Consider the following 19761-nt stretch of genomic DNA (forward strand, 5'->3'; position numbering starts at 1 on the left):
TCTGATATTGATGACCTATACTTAGGATAGGCCATCCATGCTAGATTGATGGGGGTCCGACTTCTAGCACCCCCCCTGTAATTAGCTGTCCTTAAAGACCGTTTAACTCCCTAGTTTTACTCCACCACGATACTAAATTACACAGACGCCTTGACCTGTTATAGACTTGCCATATATACTCGAGTATAAGCCTAGTTTTTCAGCACATTTTTTTTTTTGTGCTGAAAAAGCCCCCCTCAGCTTATACTCGAGTCAGGGAAGGATTAAAAAAAAACAACTCCATACTCTCCTCCCAGCCGGCATCTGTGTCCCCGGCGGTGGTGCGGCAAGCTGCTTGAATTCCTATGTTCCCGATGGCAAAGCTGCTGGAAATCTTCCCACGGTCATCCCCCGCCGTCCTCTATGCTCGGCTCTGTCATCCCCTGCCGTCAACGCTATGATTGGATCGAGCGCTAGCCAATCACAGCCAGTGCTTGATCATTCACAGCCAATCGCAAGCTGCTGTCATCTCCTCGCTTGACTTTCAAATCCCCCGCCGTCAGCACTGTGTAAGTAAGCACTGTGATTGGATCGAGTGCCAGCTGTGATTGGCTGGCGCTCAATCCAATCACAGCGCTTACTTACACAGCACTGACAGAGCCGAGCAGAGAGGACGGTGGCAATGACAGCAGGGAGAATTCACGCAGGTTGCCACACAGACGCCGAGGTGAGTATGGAGATTTATTTTTTTTTACCCAGTATATACTAGAGTATAGCTCGGCTTATACTTGAGTCAATAAGTTTTCCCAGTTTTTTTGTGACAACTTATTAACTCGGCTTATACTCGGGTCGGCTAATACTCCGAGTTTTTTTTTTCTTATTGATCAAACTCCGTTTAGAGTAAAACTTTCCCTTGACAAATCAAACACATTTAACTATTTCCCATCATTTTTACCACTTTTTGAAGTACGTGTGAATTAACAGGTGACCGGACACAGGTATATGTATCCTAATCTAGTACCACCAGGACCACCTTCACCACTACGCTTCTCTGTGACCCTCAAGACTCTGTATTTTGAGCCCCATAAAGTACACTGTCATATGGCTGCTTTTACATAGCAGAGAAAATCGCGCAAGATGTGAGCGTTGCGAGACGCAAAAAGCTTGCACTGATATGAAACCCATTGTTTGGAATGGAGTCAAATTCAAGGCATGTTATAACTTTTTGCAGGTACCTCGCATGTTCACAAGTGCGATATCAGGCTGAGTTTTTACGGCCCGATACTGCACTCAGCCATGTACAAGCCCCATTTACACGGAAGGATGATTGCTCAAAATTCGTTCAAACGATGGCTTTTGAGTGATAATCGTTGTGCGTAAATGCTTCCATCTTTCACTCTTCAGCTGATTGATGATTTTTAGGTGAACATAAAATCCATCTTTCAGCTGGAGAGAGATAGCAGGGACCACAGGCTGTGTTCTCTACATTGTATTCAGCTTGACAGCCCAAGGCAGCCCCTTTGAAGACCATGCAGCTGAGTGCAAAGTCCAGACCACATGCTGGCATTTGCAAACAGCTGCTGGAGGCTCATTTACATGCAAATGAAGGTAATAAACTGCTAATGGACATTAGTGTCCATTAGCAGTTTATGCAAAACGATCGTTAAAACTGGCAATCTTTCATTCGTTTGAAAGATTGTCTTTGCGTTTAAATGAGCGTTAAATTGAATAAATTGCATGTCTGTTAATTGTAATGCAAATAAGGAAGATGGAACAATTCCTCTGCAGCGCCACCTATTGGATGGCAGCATTACTGCAAATAAATGTCCGACTCTTTATACTGGTCTTAACAAAGAATTGACAACCAAGCCAGAATCCATACACAGACAGCTGTTTCGACTGTTATCTAGTGTAAGAATCTGGAGGAGATGTAATGTATCTAGTCTAAATATCAGGCGAAAGCTATGGTGAAACTGAAGGAAGAAATACAGCGATGCGTAGGACAGATGTCCTCGTATCCACGGAGTGCAGGCCCTAGGTTATATGGCACACGGTGCGGAATTTGTGAAGGAAAAACACTATATATGAGGGGTACGTACCTAAAAGAAGCAGGGGTTTTCTTCTGGTGGTCTGGGCGTTACCAGTACATACTTCTGTTACTAGGTGAATGTCTGCAGAACACACCCGAGGCGGTACGCCAGCCGACGTTATTGGGGAGAGTTGCGTTTGGCTCCAGTGTTTTTTTTGGGGGGGGGGGGGTTGTTTTTTTTTCCCAACAAGGTGTTCAGTTTTTGTTTTTTTTTGTCTATTTTGTGATCGATGATTCATACGAACAATATGGAGTTGTGAAATTTTGTTTCCTTTTGCACTGCTCAAAGCACTTGTAAAAAAAAAAAAAGTTGCATGGAGCAAGATCCGGTGAATACAGAGGGTGAGGCAAGGGTGTCATGCCATTTTTTGTCAAAACTTGCCTAACACTCAGCGCTTTGTGGGCAAAGGGCAACTTGTCCTTCATGACAACACACCTGCCCACACGCTCCACCCTCATTATTCACCCAATCTCACCCTCTGCTGCTTTTTGAGCAAGTGTTTATGAGCAGGCAAAACGAAAACAAGATTTCACAGCTGAATGTTATTCGTATGTTTCGGCCATCATAAAATAGGTGAAAAACCGAACAACTTGTTGAAAAAAAAAAAATCACTGGAGCCAAACTCAACCCTCCCCAACAACATCGGCTGGCATAACGCCTCAGAAGGGTTTCACAGAACTTTGCCCAGCAACAGTAACACCCTGCCCAATCAGAAGGCCATTCGTGTTTATTCTGAGTATATTGCGCTGATGGCAGCAAGATAGTAGCATACCCAAACCAGAACCGCTCCGTGAATACTGTACCAGAACCAAGCTCAAAACGTAAATATAGCACAAGACAACCTCAGTGCATAGGAGTTAGCTTCTGGTATTATATCAACATAAATACAGTACCAGAACCAAGCTTATAACATAATTACTGTCCCAGAACCAAGTTAATCAGCCAAATACAGTAGCCTGAGTGATTGTGTTGTGAGGGTGCTGATGGGCTGACAGCGGATTCTTGCTATTCATGTAGCTTCACAAGACTGTGCTACACAGAGGAAGACTATCATCTGCCCAGAAAGACCTAAGGGGAAAGGAGGGCAGCCTACATCCTCCTAGTGGCTGGAGCCCGGGGTCCATGTGATAATATATATTAAATTACAGTTGTGGGGTTTCTAAATGAAGCACAGCCATCTGAGAGTGTTGCTATTGTGTTCAATGTAAGTTAAGAGTGTGCATTTTAAAGAATGACCTGGTGGCATATTTCTGTTTTCAGCCGCACTTAAGCAGCGCTGCTGATTAGAGCCACCTGATTGGCTCTTCGGCACCACGTGACTACAGAGCGTGCACGCAGATTGCCTTCAGCAGCTGTGTGCACTACACACTACAGTTAAGCAGCACGGGGTTAGGTTTAGGGTTACCTAAACCTAACCCCAACTCTAAACCCCACCCCTATACCTAACAGTAACCCCTAACCCCGTGCTGCTTAACTGTAGTGTGTAGTGCACGTCTGCTTAATTGTAGTGTGTAGTGCACACGGCTGCTGAAGGCAATCCGTGTGCACGCTGTGTAGTCACTGGGTGCTGAAGAGCCAATCAGGTGGCTCTTATCAGCAGCGCTGCTTAAGTGCGGCTGAAAACAGAAATATGCGACCTGGTGCTAGTGTAGTATGTCTCTACCAGAAGTGGGTGTGACCTGGGCGTTACCTGCAGCTGAGCCCACTTCCAGTGGAGACCTACTTCACTAGTACCGAATGACCTAACTGAGGCTTCAGAGTACTTGTATTAATCGACTTCATACTCCTTGTTTTAAGTTTGTTGCCTCTTTTGTGGAGTGGAGAAGTGATCTAAGAGATCTTTCTCAGGTCTTTGAAAAGTTTTAGCCACTTACTCTTTAACAAGAGGTGAATTGGTAACAGTTAACATTGCTTAATTATTTTATTTTTTATTCTTAATCAGGGCAGCCTGGTTACCCACCAAATCCAGCATATCCGCCACAGACTAATCCAGCATACCCTCCCCATCCAGCAGTACAACCCGGTTATCCAGCAGTACAGCCCGGTTATCCAGCAGTACAACCAGTATATCCCCCAGGGCAGCCTGCTTATCCTCCTGGTCAGCCTGGATATCCTGCAGGGCACCCGGCTTATCCTGGGCAACCTGGTTACCCACCTGCACATACTGGTCCCTACCCACCGGGTATGCCTGGCCATCCAGTCAATCCTATGATGCCTGGTTATCCTATGGATAAAAAAATGAGGAAGAAAATGAAGAAGGCGAACAAGAAGGCGCACAAGCATGGGCACGGGAGGGTGAGTATCAGATGCATAGATGTTTTTATATAATCTTTTTGAAAATTTTTTTTTTTTTCTGCGTTTCATAGTTATTTGTGCAGGAAAGAATTCCAGAATTAAAGGCAAACAAATGCTGCAGATCATAAGAAGCAGAAATCTAAGGAAGCTCTTGGGCATATTGTGCGGCTGCACAGCTAGAACATGTCTGTTGGTATTGGCATGCCAAGTGTAATTAATGGAGCACTAACATTCTGCAGAGTTTTACAAGATGTTTTTGGAGATTATGGAGGAGATGTAGTAGGCCGGCATTTCCTGCGCCAGGTTTAGTACAATTCCTCGAGTGCAGGCTGCGCTGAATACATGAAGAGGGGCACGCCTATTCCTGTATTCAGCGATCACCCACTGATCCATGTATCTAGACAGGTTCGACTTGGCATACATCTCTGGCATAATTTATGCCAGCTCCTGGCGTAAATTTTGCATCTATTGGTCCTAGATGGCCATGCCCCTTCCTGACAAACTATACCCACCTTTCGAAAACATTCCAGGGCCGACGCAAAGGATTGAAGGCGCAATTTTTTTGTGTAAATACCAGTTTTGCATAAAATGTGACTTTTTTGATGACAGAAACTGGCATAAAATACCTTGTAAATGTGCCCGTTGTATTGTAAGTTGTTACATTCAGTATTCATTCTAAGGTGTGGTGTTTCCAGTGACCAATCACGTTACTGTGATGAAACTTGCTACAGGCTACAATATGTAGCCAGTAACACTGCTGTGTGTTTTTATGATTTGTGGATAAACTTTTTTGTTTAAGGGGTTCTCTACTTTTGCACATTGCCTACTTTTTGAGAAAGGCTCTTTGATAATAAGCTGATCACAAAATGTTACCCTGCTGGGAACCCCAGCGGTGAATTGTGGGGAAACCTGGCAGTTACTGTTTTCCTACAGTGCCTCCACAGGTTAAATTAAGTACTACACAGTGCCCATTCACATCAGTGTGTTTTCTGTGAAGGGCCCAATGTCCACGGGCAGATCTGATTTGCAGGAGATCCGCAAATCAAGCTGCCCGTAGGGATGCATTAGCACCCACAAAACAGTTAAAAGCATGTGGATGTAATTTTTTCTTGGCTTGTGGATTGCACACACGATAAGAAATCGCAGCATGCTCCCCTTTTCTGCGGATCCCGCAGGGATGGCTTCAGTTAAAGGGGTTGTCCCGCGGCAGCAAGTGGGTCTATACACTTCTGTATGGCCATATTAATGCACTTTGTAATATACATTGTGCATTAATTATGAGCCATACAGAAGTTATAAAAAGTTTTATACTTACCTGCTCCGTTGCTGGCGTCCTCGTCTCCATGGTGCCGACTAATTTTCGGCCTCTGATGGCCAAATTAGCCGCGCTTGCGCAGTCCGGGTCTTCTGCTTTCTTCTATGGAGCCTCTCGTGCAGGATGCCGGCTCCGTGTAGCTCCGCCCCGTCACGTGCCGATTCCAGCCAATCAGGAGGCTGGAATCGGCAATGGACCGCACAGAAGAGCTGCGGTCCACGGAGGAAGAGGATCCCGGCGGCCATCTACACCGGTAAGTATAGAAGTCACCGGAGCGCGGGGATTAAGGTAAGCGCTCCGGTAAGCTTTCTTTAGGTCCCTGCATCGGGGTTGTCTCGCGCCGAACAGGGGGGGGGTTGAAAAAGAAAAAAAACCGTTTCGGCGCGGGACAACCCCTTTAAGGTTAATCGAAGCCGTCCGATCTGCGGCACACCCATAGCTGTCTCTGTGGATGTGCTTCTGATCAGCAGAGAAGTCCTGCAATGCCTTATCCTAGTGATCATCGGTGCTATGATGTAAGCCCCTCACAGGGACACAAATGGTGTTTAAAAAAAAAAAAATAATAATTGTTGCGTCCTTAAACCCAAAATATGCAATGTCCTTTAAGGGGTTAAAAATTCACAAAAATCTGTAACATTCATTCTCAGGAGAATTATTCAGTGAAATTAGGATTAATGGTTATAATATAAAGGTGTCAGCTATCTCTATTGCACAAAATAGTTGGAGCAAACCAACCTGCAGGTCCCTTTGTATGTTGTCCCACTGACCTACTTCTGTAGACACTTGCCGAATTTTTCAAAAGCCTCCGCAGACTTGTCTTTTGTTCTTGGTGCATCTAATTAAAATCTCTCGCAGTGAGCAACATTCCAATGACGTTTGTTGTACAGCACGGTCACGGAAAATTATCCCGACACCACGCTCTTCTGTAAGCTGTCTAAAAGAAAGACTCTGTTGCCCAGAGCAACCAATCACAGCGCAGCTTTCATTTTACCTCTGCAGTATAAGAAATGAAGGTGTGCTGTGATTGGTTGCTATGGGCAACAAAGACAGGTTTTTCTTTTAGACAGCTTTCATGAGTGGGGTGTTAGGCTTCTTTTCTGTGGCCCAACACATACAAATGGCATTACTCAGTGAGTGATGGTATTTCCACAGCTCCTAAGTTACAATATTGACTAGTAATGGTGCCCCTCCCCCCAATCCCTCAGTGGCCTCAGTAGTAATGGTGGCCTCGGTGGTGATGGTGACACCCCACGGAGGCCTCGGCAGTGATGACGACCCCCCCCCCCCCCCCCCACACACACACACACCTTCCCCCCCCCACACACCGTGGCCTCAGTGGTACTGCTATAACTACTTACTGGGGCTGCTATCGGGAACACTAAGTGCCCTCTATATCACCCCAGTAGTAACAGTAACCCAGTAGTAAGAGTAGCCCCAGTAGTATTAGAGCCCTCTTGAAACCAATATACTTACCTTCTTCTCACCTTCTGAGCACCGCTGCTCCTCATCTTCTCAACGCTACTGGGGGCAGAAGTGTGTGCGCCTGCAGCAGTGCCTCCTCCCTTCTTCTCTTCTGGAACTTAAGAGGAGAGGTCAGGGGAGAAAGATCCCAGATGCACACTCTGCCATCAGTATGTGCATCCGCCATAGCGGCGTACGCAAAGGGATTACCAGCCGGGGAGCCACAGCACCCTGGCTGGTAATCTCTTTAATGGTGACCAGATGTTCTGAAAGCGGGACAAATGGCTGTTCCACCAGGGTCCTGGGGGAAAGCAGGACACAGAGTCCCAAAGCGGGACTGTCCCGCCTACATCGAAACGTATGGTCACCATGCCTTTTAATAATTGTCTCTCAACAGGTTCTCTTCATTATTTTGATATTAGCCTCTACTTCAACACACTGCTTCACAGACTGCAACTAAGATGGGGTGTACCTACAGCAAGAGGACATGAACTTGCGTCGTGTGGACGACACTGGTTCAGAAGTGAGCCTGCAACAGGAGCTGGCTGTGACTAACAGCGGGTCTCCCACTACAACAGTGGGGATCGGTGGGAATGTTAACCCCTTAATGCCGCAATCAATGTAGATCTCCGTATGTAAAGGGTTCACAGAGGTAGTGTGCTCCCTCTATGAAGTCACTGGGCCTCCACTATGTAATCGCTGAGGGCTGATAAATTGCCATGGCAACTGGGCCGGCCATGACCTGTGATCACTATTGTAAGCGATAATGCTTTATAGTATAGAAGTACTCCAATGCATTATCCTAGCAATCATAGCTTTTCTCATTCAAATCCCCTGCAGGAACATAAAAAATGTAAGAGTGAAAAAAAATCCTGCATGGCAAAAACTTTATAAAAATAAAATTGTGGAGCTAAATTGCTTTTTTTTGCTCATTTCACCTCCAAAAAAACTCTAAGTGATCAAAAAATCCACATGCACCCCAATATGGTACCAATAAAAACTACAGCTTGTCACGTCAAAAAATAAACCCTAACAGAGCTAAGTCAATTGAAAAATAAAGTTATTGGACTTTGAATTCAGCAATGCCAAAAAAAAACTAAAAACATGTTGCCCGAAAATAAGCCTTTGCCACACTGGGTTAAAAAAAATAAATTAATACTCGCCTAGCCAGCCGCCGGCGTCTGTCAGGTGCTGTGTCAGGCTGCAGTCCTCAGCACTAACAGAATCCTCTTCTGGTGGCGGGGCTTTGAATACCTTGCCTCCAGTAAGAGAGCGCTGTGATTGGATCGAGCGCCAGCCAATCAAAGCCGGCGCTCAATCTTTCACAGTCATTCAGTAAATCAAAGCCCTGCCACCAGAAGAGAATCCTTTCAGCGCGGAGGACTGCACCCTGACACAGCACCACAGACCATCGCGAGAGACACAGACGCCGGCGGCTAGGTGAGTATTTCCTTTTTTACCTCATTGCTTATATTCACCTAGCCGCCGGGAGCTGTGTCCCTCACACTGGTCCCCGCGCTGCTGTAGGCTGCAGTTCTCAGCGCTGACAGGATTCTCTTCTCCTGGTAACGAGGCTTTGAATACCCCGCCTCCGATAAGCGCTGTGATTGGATCGAGCGCCAGCCAATCAGAGCTGGCACTCGATGAACCAATTACAATGCTTACCAGAGGCGGGGTATTCAAAGCCCCATTTCCAGGAGAAGAGAATCCTGTCAGCGCTGAGAACTGCAACAGCGCGGGGACCAGCACGAGGGACACACGCCAGCAGCTGGGTAAGTACAAGACACCCCCTGAAAATAAGACACTGTGCCTCTTTTGAGGCAAAAATTAATATAAGACAGTGTCTTATTTTCAGAGAAACACAGTACTTTGCAAAAGAAAGTGTTTGTAATTGTGCAAAAGTGGAAAAACCTAACAAAATAATAGTTTTGCTATCGTCGTAATCATACCAAGCTGCTGAAAAAACTTAGAATATTAATGACAGAATTGATGTTTTCTCTCTCTGCCCTCCCAAAAAATTAATAAGTGTTACAATACGTTATATGTATCAAATAGTGGTACCAATAAAAACTACAGTTCGCAACACAAAAATCCAAGTCCTCATACGGCCGTGTCAATAGGAAAAATGTATGGCTTTAAACAAAAAATAAAATTGCCTCGTCCCTGCAGCAAAAATAGGCCATATCCTTAAGGGGCTAAGGGTCACGAGTACAATGATGTGATGTGATGTATTGAGAGCGGTGTGCGCTATTTTTACTCCATCGTGTTCTACTAAATAATGCATGAACAGAGCATTTAAGAGATCAGATGTGAAGGCGCAGGCTGCTGATTACAAGCTGCTAATTGTTTGTACAAACAGGAAATTAACTGCCAGGACTGACCCGTGAATATACAATGACCATGCTATACAAAACATACATTATGAGGGTTTTTTTTTTTTAATTTCAAATGTGGTGGTGATGTACGGCAGAAGCAAACATAAGGCAGGGCAGATCCCTTAATAATGCAGACATTACCACCCAGGACAGAGCCTGATGTTCTACAGCTTTTAAAGGGCACCTGTCACCCGCCTAAAGCACCATAAACTAACTTGTGTTGCTGTTAGGCGAGGCGGCAGGGAGCCGGCTGATGTATTTTTCATACTTGCTCGATTTAATTTATTCTCTCCCCGCCTTTTTATTTTTTATGTCCCTTTTTTTATTTCTTGCTACATACTACTAATGTATAATTATTTCACTAACCACCTGATCTGTCAGTATCCCCTAGAATGACTAATGAATGGGGTTCACCCCAAAATGCGAACCTTCTTCTGGTTTTAATATACCTAAATAACGGAGAAGTTGGATATTTCATCCTATTGCCTCTTGGCTCTTCACTGGAGAGTTGTACCAACGTAACAGTTCTTTCCGTTCGGTATCTAGTCCGCCAAACATTTGGTGGGTCCTCCTGGTCGGCAGCACCTCCACCAGTTGTCTTTGCTAACCCTCTTCCGGGCCTTGGGCTCACACCTGGGACCCAGGCTTTTGCCACCTTTTTGGGTTTGCTCCAGCTCTTCTTTTAGTATCAAATGAGTTAACATGAGGGTTTAAACCAATGGGTCGTCAAGAATCCACATCATCGTTCAGAAATGTCTGTATGACATGAGTGTACCTGGTTACTAGAATAGTATTTAGGTAGATAACATATTGTGGCGTAGCCCTGGAATCTCTTAAGTTCTCAATCCAGGGTTGCCAGATTTTCTGGACGTTTGTCATAGTGTCTGTTCTAATCGCATGAACCCTGTCATATAACATCATTGAGGATATTCTATTAAGGACCTCTGCGAAGGAGAGAGTAGGTGATTTCCATTTAGAGGTGATGTGGATTCTTGTAGCCATACGTACGTATTGAATCAGTTTGTGAGCTTGATATCGAAATGGCGTAGGGCAGAAACACTGCAGGGGATTTGGGAATGGGACCCACAAACATTCGGTTGAGAACATTGTGAACCTGTGACTCCGGGCATGTCCACCATGTGTGAAGAATATCCCCCCTTTCTTGGCATCCCTGAAAGCATAATGGGGAGGAGGCTGGGTAGAGATGGTGCAATCTCTGTGGAACTTAATATGTCTCATGTAAAATTTTAATTGTTTCCATAAGGGGAAAATTGGTGGCTGCCTTTGGAGATAGTGGAGCCATAGCTGTCCAGTGGTCATCTCAAGCTGTAGATCCGCTTCCCATCTCCTCATAAACATAAGCTTTTCCCCAGACAGAGGTTGGTTAAGATAGATATAGCATTCCTCTCTGAAAAGAGTTTCTGGCACATGTAGCTTCAAATGATGTGGGTATAAGTGGCATGGAGGCGGGAGCTATGGAGTGGATGAAGTGGGATATTTGATTGATTCTCAGATATTCCTGGGTAGGTAGTTGAAATGTGGCTATAAATTGCTGTATAGTGTAAAGTTTTTTTTGTTTTATTATAAAAATGTCGTAGGGTGGTTATCTGGTTACATGTCCACCATTTAAAACGAGTTAAGTCTCGGTTTGGTGGAAATTGCAGGTTGGAGAGTATTGGTAGCATGGAGGAGATCCTGGAGGACAAATTATACTTAAACTGGGCAATTCTCCATAGTGAGAGGGAGTGATAGGAGAGTGGGCTCATATGTTGTAGCCCTGGGGGTAGTGGCTCAGCAGACCAAGTCAAATAGCCCTATTCGGGTCACCTTATAATATTTGACTATATTGGGCACTGACAGACCTCCCATTCATTTGTGATTACGGTGTGTTTAATCCTTGCTCTTTTGTTGGTCCATATAAGTCTAAGCATGTTGTGCTGAAAGTTGCGTCAAGTAGATAAGGGAATGGGGGTATTGGCAGACATCTGAAAAGATACAATTTACATGGCAAAGTGGGCATTTTTATTGTATGTATTCTACCTATCTAGGAAAGTTGACGTTTATCCTATTTAAGCCGTTCAGACGATAATCTCTTAATTAGATCTGGGTAGTACCACTTATAGAGGGACTGTATTGAAGTAGTTGGATTAATGCCTAGATATGAGATATAATGAATTTTATGTTGAAACTGAAAATTAATGTTATAAATAAAGATGAGCGAGCATACTCGATAAGGCAAACTACTCGAGCAAGTAGTGCCTTATGCGAGTACCTGCCCGCTCGTCTCTAAAGATTCAGGTGCCGGCGGGGAGGAACGGAGGGGAGATCTCTCTCTCCCTCTCTTCCCCCTGCTCACCGCCGCAACTCGCCTCTCACCCGCGTCGGCAGCCAAATCTTTAGAGACGAGCGGGCAGGTACTCGAATAAGGCACTACTCGCTCGAGTAGTTTGCCTTATCGAGTATGCTTGCTCATCTCTAGTTATGAATTTTATTAACGATTCTGCGGTGTTAATAAAAGATATTTCAGATTTATCAACGTTCACTTGGAGGCCCGAGAGCCTGGACCAAGGTGTCTACTGTGAACAATAATTTTAGCAGTGATGTTAAGGGCTGGGAAAGGGTCAGTAACAGATCGTCTGCATATAGGCTTATTTTATATTCATTATTTCTCATCCAAGTTCCTTTTATATTGGGATTAATACAGATTGCCTCTGTCAGTGGTTCAATGGCCAGAAAAATAGGGCTGGGGAGGGAGGGCATTCCTGTCTGGTGCCCCTACTATTTTGTATGGGGGCAGCCCTAGTGGACGGAAGTTTCAGAAATGCGGATGGTGTTGAGTAGAGGGCTAAGAGGGCAGAAAGGAAAGGACCCTGAATCCCAATATGCCGTAAAACCAATAATGTGTAGCTCCATGACAATGTATCGAAGGCCTTTACTAGGTCTAGTGCCAGGAGAGTCATTTGGGATTTTGTTGTAGAATCTATAATATTTAAGACCTTCCTTACGTTGTCTGGGGCTTGTCTTGCTGGTATGAAGCCAACTTGTGGATCAGAGATGGGAGAAGATGGTTCAATCTGGTTGTTAGAATGGAGGTGATAATGTGAACCATGAGCAAGGGGGTAAGAGGTGCGGTTGAACTTCTTCTAGTAAACCATGATACAATATCATATCATTGGAGCAATACATTAAAGTGGACTCTATTGACGACCTAACTAAATGGAGATCAAACAAAAACCTGAGATTTAGGTACATTCTAAACAAGTAACTTGGAACAGTAAGGTGGGTTCTAAAAACTTACTGACGGTGACTGAAGACATTCCCCATTGAATAGTGTTCAGCAGTCCTTTAAGTGCAACAACCTGTAGCCAGGCCAGACCTGCACTGGCCTCTTGTTTATGTCAACTTTGAGGCTTAGATACATGTAACCAGGAAAAAGGTTAAAAATCCCTCCCAAATAGGTTATGACCTTATTTCACGTCTGTCCCCACGGAACACTTCTAACATGGTAATGGAGCTTCCTGGTCCTTGGTTTTCCCCACAAGAGCGCCCAATTAAATATTGTATTCAAAAATGGACGGCCGTGCAGCGGCCTTGGGCGGCATATGTGTGGTGGCAACCCCGGGAGCAGTGTCCACAGAAAGCGGGACAATACTTAACGCAAACCTGATTTTTATAACCTAAAGTCTGGTTCAGGGTTACCCGAGTCAAGTGACCTGTGGGGGTCTTCTCCCAACTCTGCTCAGTTCAAGTACTCCTATCTGTTTGGGTCTGAGCATGGGCTGGGATTGCTCTATTTCTTCTTCTAGTTGAGCTGGTCACAGACCAGGTTCGTCTGGGACGTGGAGGTAGAGCCCTCGGGATGGAAGTTGTTGGTATTGGAATTTGCGCAGTCTCCACAGCTTGGTATGCCTCTTCCAGTGTTTTTACTGAATAGGTTCTGCCCTGCTGGTGGAAGATGTCCAGCTCTTCTTTTATCTTCATCTACTTGCATGCAGAAGCGGGCACTGACTCCAGTCTGGAGCCCATGTGGCTTGATGGTAGCGGGGTTGTTTGGGGGCACAGTGGAGGACGATGGGGGTTGTTTGGGGGGCACGGTGGAGGACGATGGGGGTTGTTTGGGGGGCACGGTTGAGGACGATGGGGGTTGTTTGGGGGGCACGGTGGCGGACGATTGGGGTTGTTTGGGGGGCACGGTGGCGGACGATGGGGTTGTTTGGGGGGCACGGTTGAGGACGATGGGGGTTGTTTGGGGGGCACGGTGGCGGACGATTGGGGTTGTTTGGGGGGCACGGTGGCGGACGATGGGGTTGTTTGGTGGGATTAGTTTTGTTGCCCTCTTTTTTTTCTTCTACTTTTATATATAAAAATAATATATATATTTTAAAACCTCAATGACGTAATAACTTAGACCTCCCTCACACAGACGTTCTTGTACAGTGTTTAGCGCTGCCTTTTCAGCTCTGCGCTAAACACTGTAAAATGCTCCCATTCATTTCAATGGGGCTGTTCACACAAGCGTCAAAACGCAGCATCTTCCATGTTGCGCTTTGACAGCGATGTATGTTCTATCTTTGGCCGTTTTCAGCCCTGTGTCGCCCATTGAAATGAATGGGCAGCGGTTTTAGCGCTGCTGAAAACATGGCACAACTTGGTAGCACGTTTTTGGCAGCGCTAAACGCAAGCGCTAGCTGTACTACCTTTAAAAAAAAAAAATACTCTCCTAGCTGGTGCCTGCTCTCCGGACCTCCGTGCAGGCTGCCTGGCGCTTGTCATCGCCGACAAAGCATCTATTACTAGTGATGGGAATTGAAATCCCCGCCTCCAGCAAGAGATTACTCTGATTGGCTCTGAATAATGCACAGACTTTTTTTCTTTTTTGTTTGTTTTCCTTATCAGTTTTTTTGGTGTTTTGGAGAACAGTTGTCTTAGGGCTCATGCCCACGACTGTGACTGACTCCGCCAGCATAATATCGCAGCGGAGTCCACCACGGCGCCCCACCCCCTCATACAACTCCGGATTCTTCGTACGCGCCCCGCATGGAGGGCTGGTGCGCATGCGCAGTACAGTGCATGACGCACTGGTAGTGATGTATTCACATGATACTCCCGCTGTGCTACAGTGGAAGTATAGCATAACGGCCGGCTTCCATTGACTACAATGGAAGTCGGATGAGTGTATTCCCGCGGCATTTAGAACATGCCGCGGTTTATTTCACTCTGCGGAATTCCGTGGTGGAATTCCGCAGCATGAACATTGATCTATTAGGTTCAATAGAACCTAATAGCTGCGGGGCAACGCCATGGATATCCGCCAGCGTACAACGCGGCAGAAATCCGGCTGTGGGCATTAGCCCTTAGGCCCAATGTCCATGGGCAAAATGGATTTAAGAAATCTGTGTGGGTGTCCCGTACGCATGATCCACGCCCATAGGGAATCATTGGACACCCGCAGGTAATGAAATACCCGCGGATGTCATTTTTCCATGGCGTGCGGATTGCACATGCGGGAAAGCACCTGCAGCATGCTCCATTTTGTGCGGGTTTTCCGTGGCTTCCATTGAAGCGTAAGGGAGCCGTCCGGTCCCGTGGCACACCCGCAGCTGTATTTGTGCTGTGTCGCGGGACTGCGGGAAAGCAGGGGTTTCAAGAAGAAAAAAAATATATATATATATTGCGTATGCGCACATCTGCCGGGCCGAGGGAAAAAAAAAAGATCTGGCCACGATGGAAGGAAGACCCTCAGCATCCGGAGAGGTAAATATCTTTTTTTTTTTTTCTTTTTGAGGCCTCATGTCTGCTGGAAAGGTGGGACCCACTGCGGGATTTTGCATTGAGAATCCGTGCAGGCCCGAATTTCCCCGTGGATATGAGGCCTTACGCCGCACATTAAATACACAATGTGGCTCAAAGATGCCAAAAGGTTGGGCACCCCTGCTGTACCATATACAAGGCCTACTGTCCCAGAGTCACCAAAGCAGCCCTAGAGCATTTTTCATCCTCCACCATGTGTCACTGTAGTTGGGTTTTTCTTTATAGGCTTTGTTTTGCCATCTATAAACATCATGTTGTTGCCCTCATCCACACTTGTTGTTGCCCTCATCCACTCACGACTCGATTATTGCAACTCGGTGCTGATCGGCCTCCCCTGCACCAGACTCTTCCCTCTCCAATCCATCCTGAATGCTGCAGCCCGGCTCATATTCCTGTCCAGCCGCTACTCGAACACTCTGCCCTGTGCCGGTCACTGCACTGGCTGCCCGTTAAATACAGAATTCAATTTAAACTTACTACCCTAATCCACAAAGCCCTCCACAGTGCAGCGCCCCCCTATATTGCCTCCCTCATCACAATCCATCACCCAGCCTGGGCCCTCCGCTCGGCAAACGAAACTAGACTGCACACCCCTCTAATTCGAACTTCTCACTCCCGCCTCCAAGATTTCTCCAGAGCAGCACCGGTCCTCTGGAACGCATTACCAAAGGATACCCGGGCAATCCAGGACTCAAACTTCAGGCGTGCTCTAAAAACGCACCTTTTCAGGGAGGCATACCGCATACCCTAAACAAACCCCTCTGTACTCCGCCTGATAACATGCTCCCTGACCTACTGACTGCAATCCCTGCTAACCATCATAAACCGCTCCTGCAGTCATACTTATTCTGCCGTCACATGGCCAAACATCTGACCATTGTTTGTGTATAGAATCCCTCACTCTCCACCTCGCCATACAGTGCACATCTTCAGCCCCTTTACCTTTTGTATCCCCCCATTACTTGTAGTATGTAAGCTCGTTGGAGCAGGACCCTTCCCTATTGTTTCCACCAACTGATTACTATGTAACCGTGGTTCTGTAATTTTTTGTACTTTTGTCTTTCTGTATTCCCCCTGTCTATGTAAGCGCTGCGGAATATGTTGGCGCTATACAAATAAAGATTATTATTATTATTATCATGTTGGCATGCAGTGCAGGGAGCGCTAGTTTTGGCTTCATCTGTCCATAGAACAGTTTCTATATGTAACTTTTGGCAAGGTTCAGTTGTTATTTTTTCATGGCTTTCTTTAAGCAGTGCGGTCTTCCTTGGCCTTCGCACACAGAGCCCTGTTGTGTTCAGTGTGTAGTGTATAGTACGTGTTCCAATGATCACTCTAGATGTCTCCAGGTTGGTCTGAAGTTCTTTGGATGTTCTACGTGGTTTCTTTGGCACACTTAGGACCAGCTTTCTTCTGGTTCTCATCAATGTTACTCTTTCCAGCACACCCTGGAAGGTTCTCGACTCTCCATGAGTAGCAAACTTCTTGTACTTTTAGAACTATTCAAACTGAGATACCAAGGTCTTTGAAGATGGTCTTGTACTCTTTGAGGCTGCTTGTGCTTGGTTAAAATGGCTTTTGTCTGCTCAGACAGCTCTTGTGAACAAGGAGCTAGGAATAAAACTGGCCTTTTTAAGTATCAAAGCTACTATTCAAAGGCTAATTAAAGTAATGTTTAAAGCTAATTGAAGCCATCTTTTGAGCGATAATCGTTGAGTGTAAATGTGCCAATCTTTCGTTTGGCAAGAAATCCATCATTCAGCAGAACAGCTGATAAGAGGGACCGCATGCTGTGTTCTGCCCGGGGAGCGCTGATAACAGCTGATTGCACTGTCTCAGCTGTCAGCCTCGCGGTCTGTTTCCTCAAAACAGTTGGTCTGACTTTTGTTCTCCGTGCATTAATCATGTCCTGCAACTGTTTTCAATTTTGTATCCTTTTTTTTATTTTTGTGTCTTGTGCTTTTCTGTATCATACAAATTTACATATATCCAAGAAATTTCAAGTACTTCATTTTAGGAGATCTTTTACATGATGTGCTTACTACTCAGAAGTGCCAAAATTGTTGACCACAAGTAATTTTAATATAGCCCCTTTACCTCTGGGAAGCCAATTTTGCTCAGAAACATATAAAGCACCAGTTTATTGTCATCCTTCATGTTACAATGGCCTTAGAATAGAGTATTTTCAACACACAATGGCCTTTCCCAAGTCACTGTAATTTGAAACTAGATTTAACTTAAAATGTCACAGTCCGTCCAAATTTGAGTCAGATGCACTGGGAGATCCAGCCAGTCGCCATTTCCCTGGCAAAACGTCTGTATTACTAAAGTTCATGCACTGATTAGCTGTCTCGTAGCACCTTTAGTACAGTGCGGTACTACATGTTCTGTACTGCTCTTTAGCTGTGCCATGAGGAGCGGCTCCTATGCACACCAGGTGAGGGGGGCTCATATGGTTGTCTGTACCGGATGCTGTCATGGAGCGCCACAGCCTTGGGATGATTCTCCTAATTGCTGCTTAATTTTCTTTGATTTCATATTCCTTTTGGTTGACACTTTTGGGGCTTCGGAGCCAATTACCATTCTTCTATAGAGTTATGATTTCAACATACGTTATTTGAAACCATTAATGATTGTCCTAGAACCAATTAATATATTATGTCAAGGAACCGCTGAATTCTGTATCAATGTACTTAAAATCAGTCTCTGTTCTCAGGCTAATTCGCTTTTCTCTTCTGGACGCGCACTAGAGTCATTTTCATAGGAAGGAAAACTTTGCATGTGAGCGAACCTCAGGCTAGTATAGGGGGAGCACGCTCCATGCACATGTTGCCCCGGTCAAATTTGAACTCCAGACCCCAGTGCAGAAATAAAAGCTACAGACATTAAACCGCCATGCTTCCCATAAACGAGTGTGCCTGCACAACAGGATAGATTGATTTGGCATAAGTAACTGGCAAGCTTCCAACTGCTGGGAACACTTAAGTGCTAAGAATTTTTTCTTCTTTTTTTTTTCTCTTTAATGAATGGGGATTAGTAGCCTGATTTTTATTTATTTATTTATTTATTTATTTCTTCCTTCCACCCTCTTTTGTGGTGGTTTCATTTATGGCCTATCAAAGGTAGAAGTACAAATACCCTTTTTTGCAACATATGGCATAAAGTTAAAGGAGTTGCCTGCCCTCTTTTCCATTGGTGACCTATCCTCTGAATAGGATCAGTGGTTGATAGATTAGGAGTCTAATATTTCGGAGCGTCCATCAACTGATCGCCCAGCCTGTTGTAAAGTACAGTGGGCCAGATGTTTCAATTAGCATACAGCGGATGAAGTGTGGGCGCCCATTGAAATCAATGGGAGCGCTGCTACGCCACTTCCTGTTTCTCTCCTAGTCAGGACTTGATGTGACGACGTGTCCAGGAGAGAAGCGGGAAGTGCAGTAGCGGCGTGGCTCTCCCAATTGATTTCAATGGGAGTGAAGCCAGTGCCCACACTTCCTTTGCTGACTATTGATGACAACATTCAACCTGCTGCACTAATAGCGGCCCAGACAATCGGCTGATAGATGGGTCATTCCGAGCTGTGGTTCCCCATCCATCAACTATTGGTGGCCTATCCGGAGGGATAGGCTTTCAGTGAAAAAAAGGGCAGAAGACCCCTTTTTTAAGGGACGACACATTTTTCATTCTATAGCAAAACTGCTTTGTATAATGTTGACCATTATCCTTCTGTTTTGTTTCTGCAGAGATCTTCGTCTTCCTCGTCCTCCAGCAGCGACTAAAACATATTCCCAAAGAATGAAAAATCCTCGGGTTAATCTCCTGCACTAAAGTGTAGCATGTACAAATTTCCACGGAGGATGAGCCTGCTGCAGAGCCAAGTGTCTACTTTTTTGGGTTCTCTTGTATGAATGTAATTATTCCTGCGGTGCGGTGCGGTCATTACGCTGCGAGAGCGATGCCATACATTCCTGCTGTCATATGCATTATCCTTGTAACAGGAGAAGGACTTAATTCCAAAACTTGCTTCTGAAAATAAAGTTTTAATTTACTATATGATTGACATTTATTATCAATTTAAATCTGGCAGTAGTCCCTTTTTGTAAAGTTTGGTGCTCATTTAACTTATTGTTATGTTTGACTAAAGCATGGATGGCAATTTTCGACACTGTCTGACAATCGGAGGAGGCTCATTCGGTGCTGTGATCATAGATGATTATTTTAAGTGTCTCAATTACACTTTGATATCATTTGTAATGAAAAAGGAAAAAGTTTCAATGAAGAGCTAAATGGTCCAAGTTATAATGAGGATAAAAACTAGTGTGTTGATTAACTTGGCCTTGCCAAGTGTTCGAGGAGAGGGCATTGATGCGGAACATGGATTTAAAAAGGCTTTCCGTGCAATTTCTATTGATGACGAATCATCAGGATAGCTCCG

General features: G+C 45.2%; 1 protein-coding gene across 1 annotated transcript in view; it reads left to right on the forward strand.

Annotated features, from left to right (window-relative positions):
* PRR13 (proline rich 13) overlaps positions 1-19379 on the forward strand; it is a 30833-nt gene extending 11454 nt beyond the window's left edge. Inside the window, exons 3-4 of the mRNA XM_066584248.1 lie at positions 4012-4364; positions 19070-19379. Of these exons, the coding sequence (XP_066440345.1) occupies positions 4012-4364; positions 19070-19105 (389 nt within the window). The 3' untranslated portion in view covers positions 19106-19379. The remainder of the gene's footprint in view (positions 1-4011; positions 4365-19069) is intronic.
* The last annotated feature ends 382 nt before the right edge of the window (positions 19380-19761 follow it).

Source organism: Eleutherodactylus coqui, chromosome 1, assembly GCF_035609145.1.
Source record: "Eleutherodactylus coqui strain aEleCoq1 chromosome 1, aEleCoq1.hap1, whole genome shotgun sequence".
Classification (NCBI taxonomy): Eukaryota; Metazoa; Chordata; class Amphibia; order Anura; family Eleutherodactylidae; genus Eleutherodactylus; species Eleutherodactylus coqui.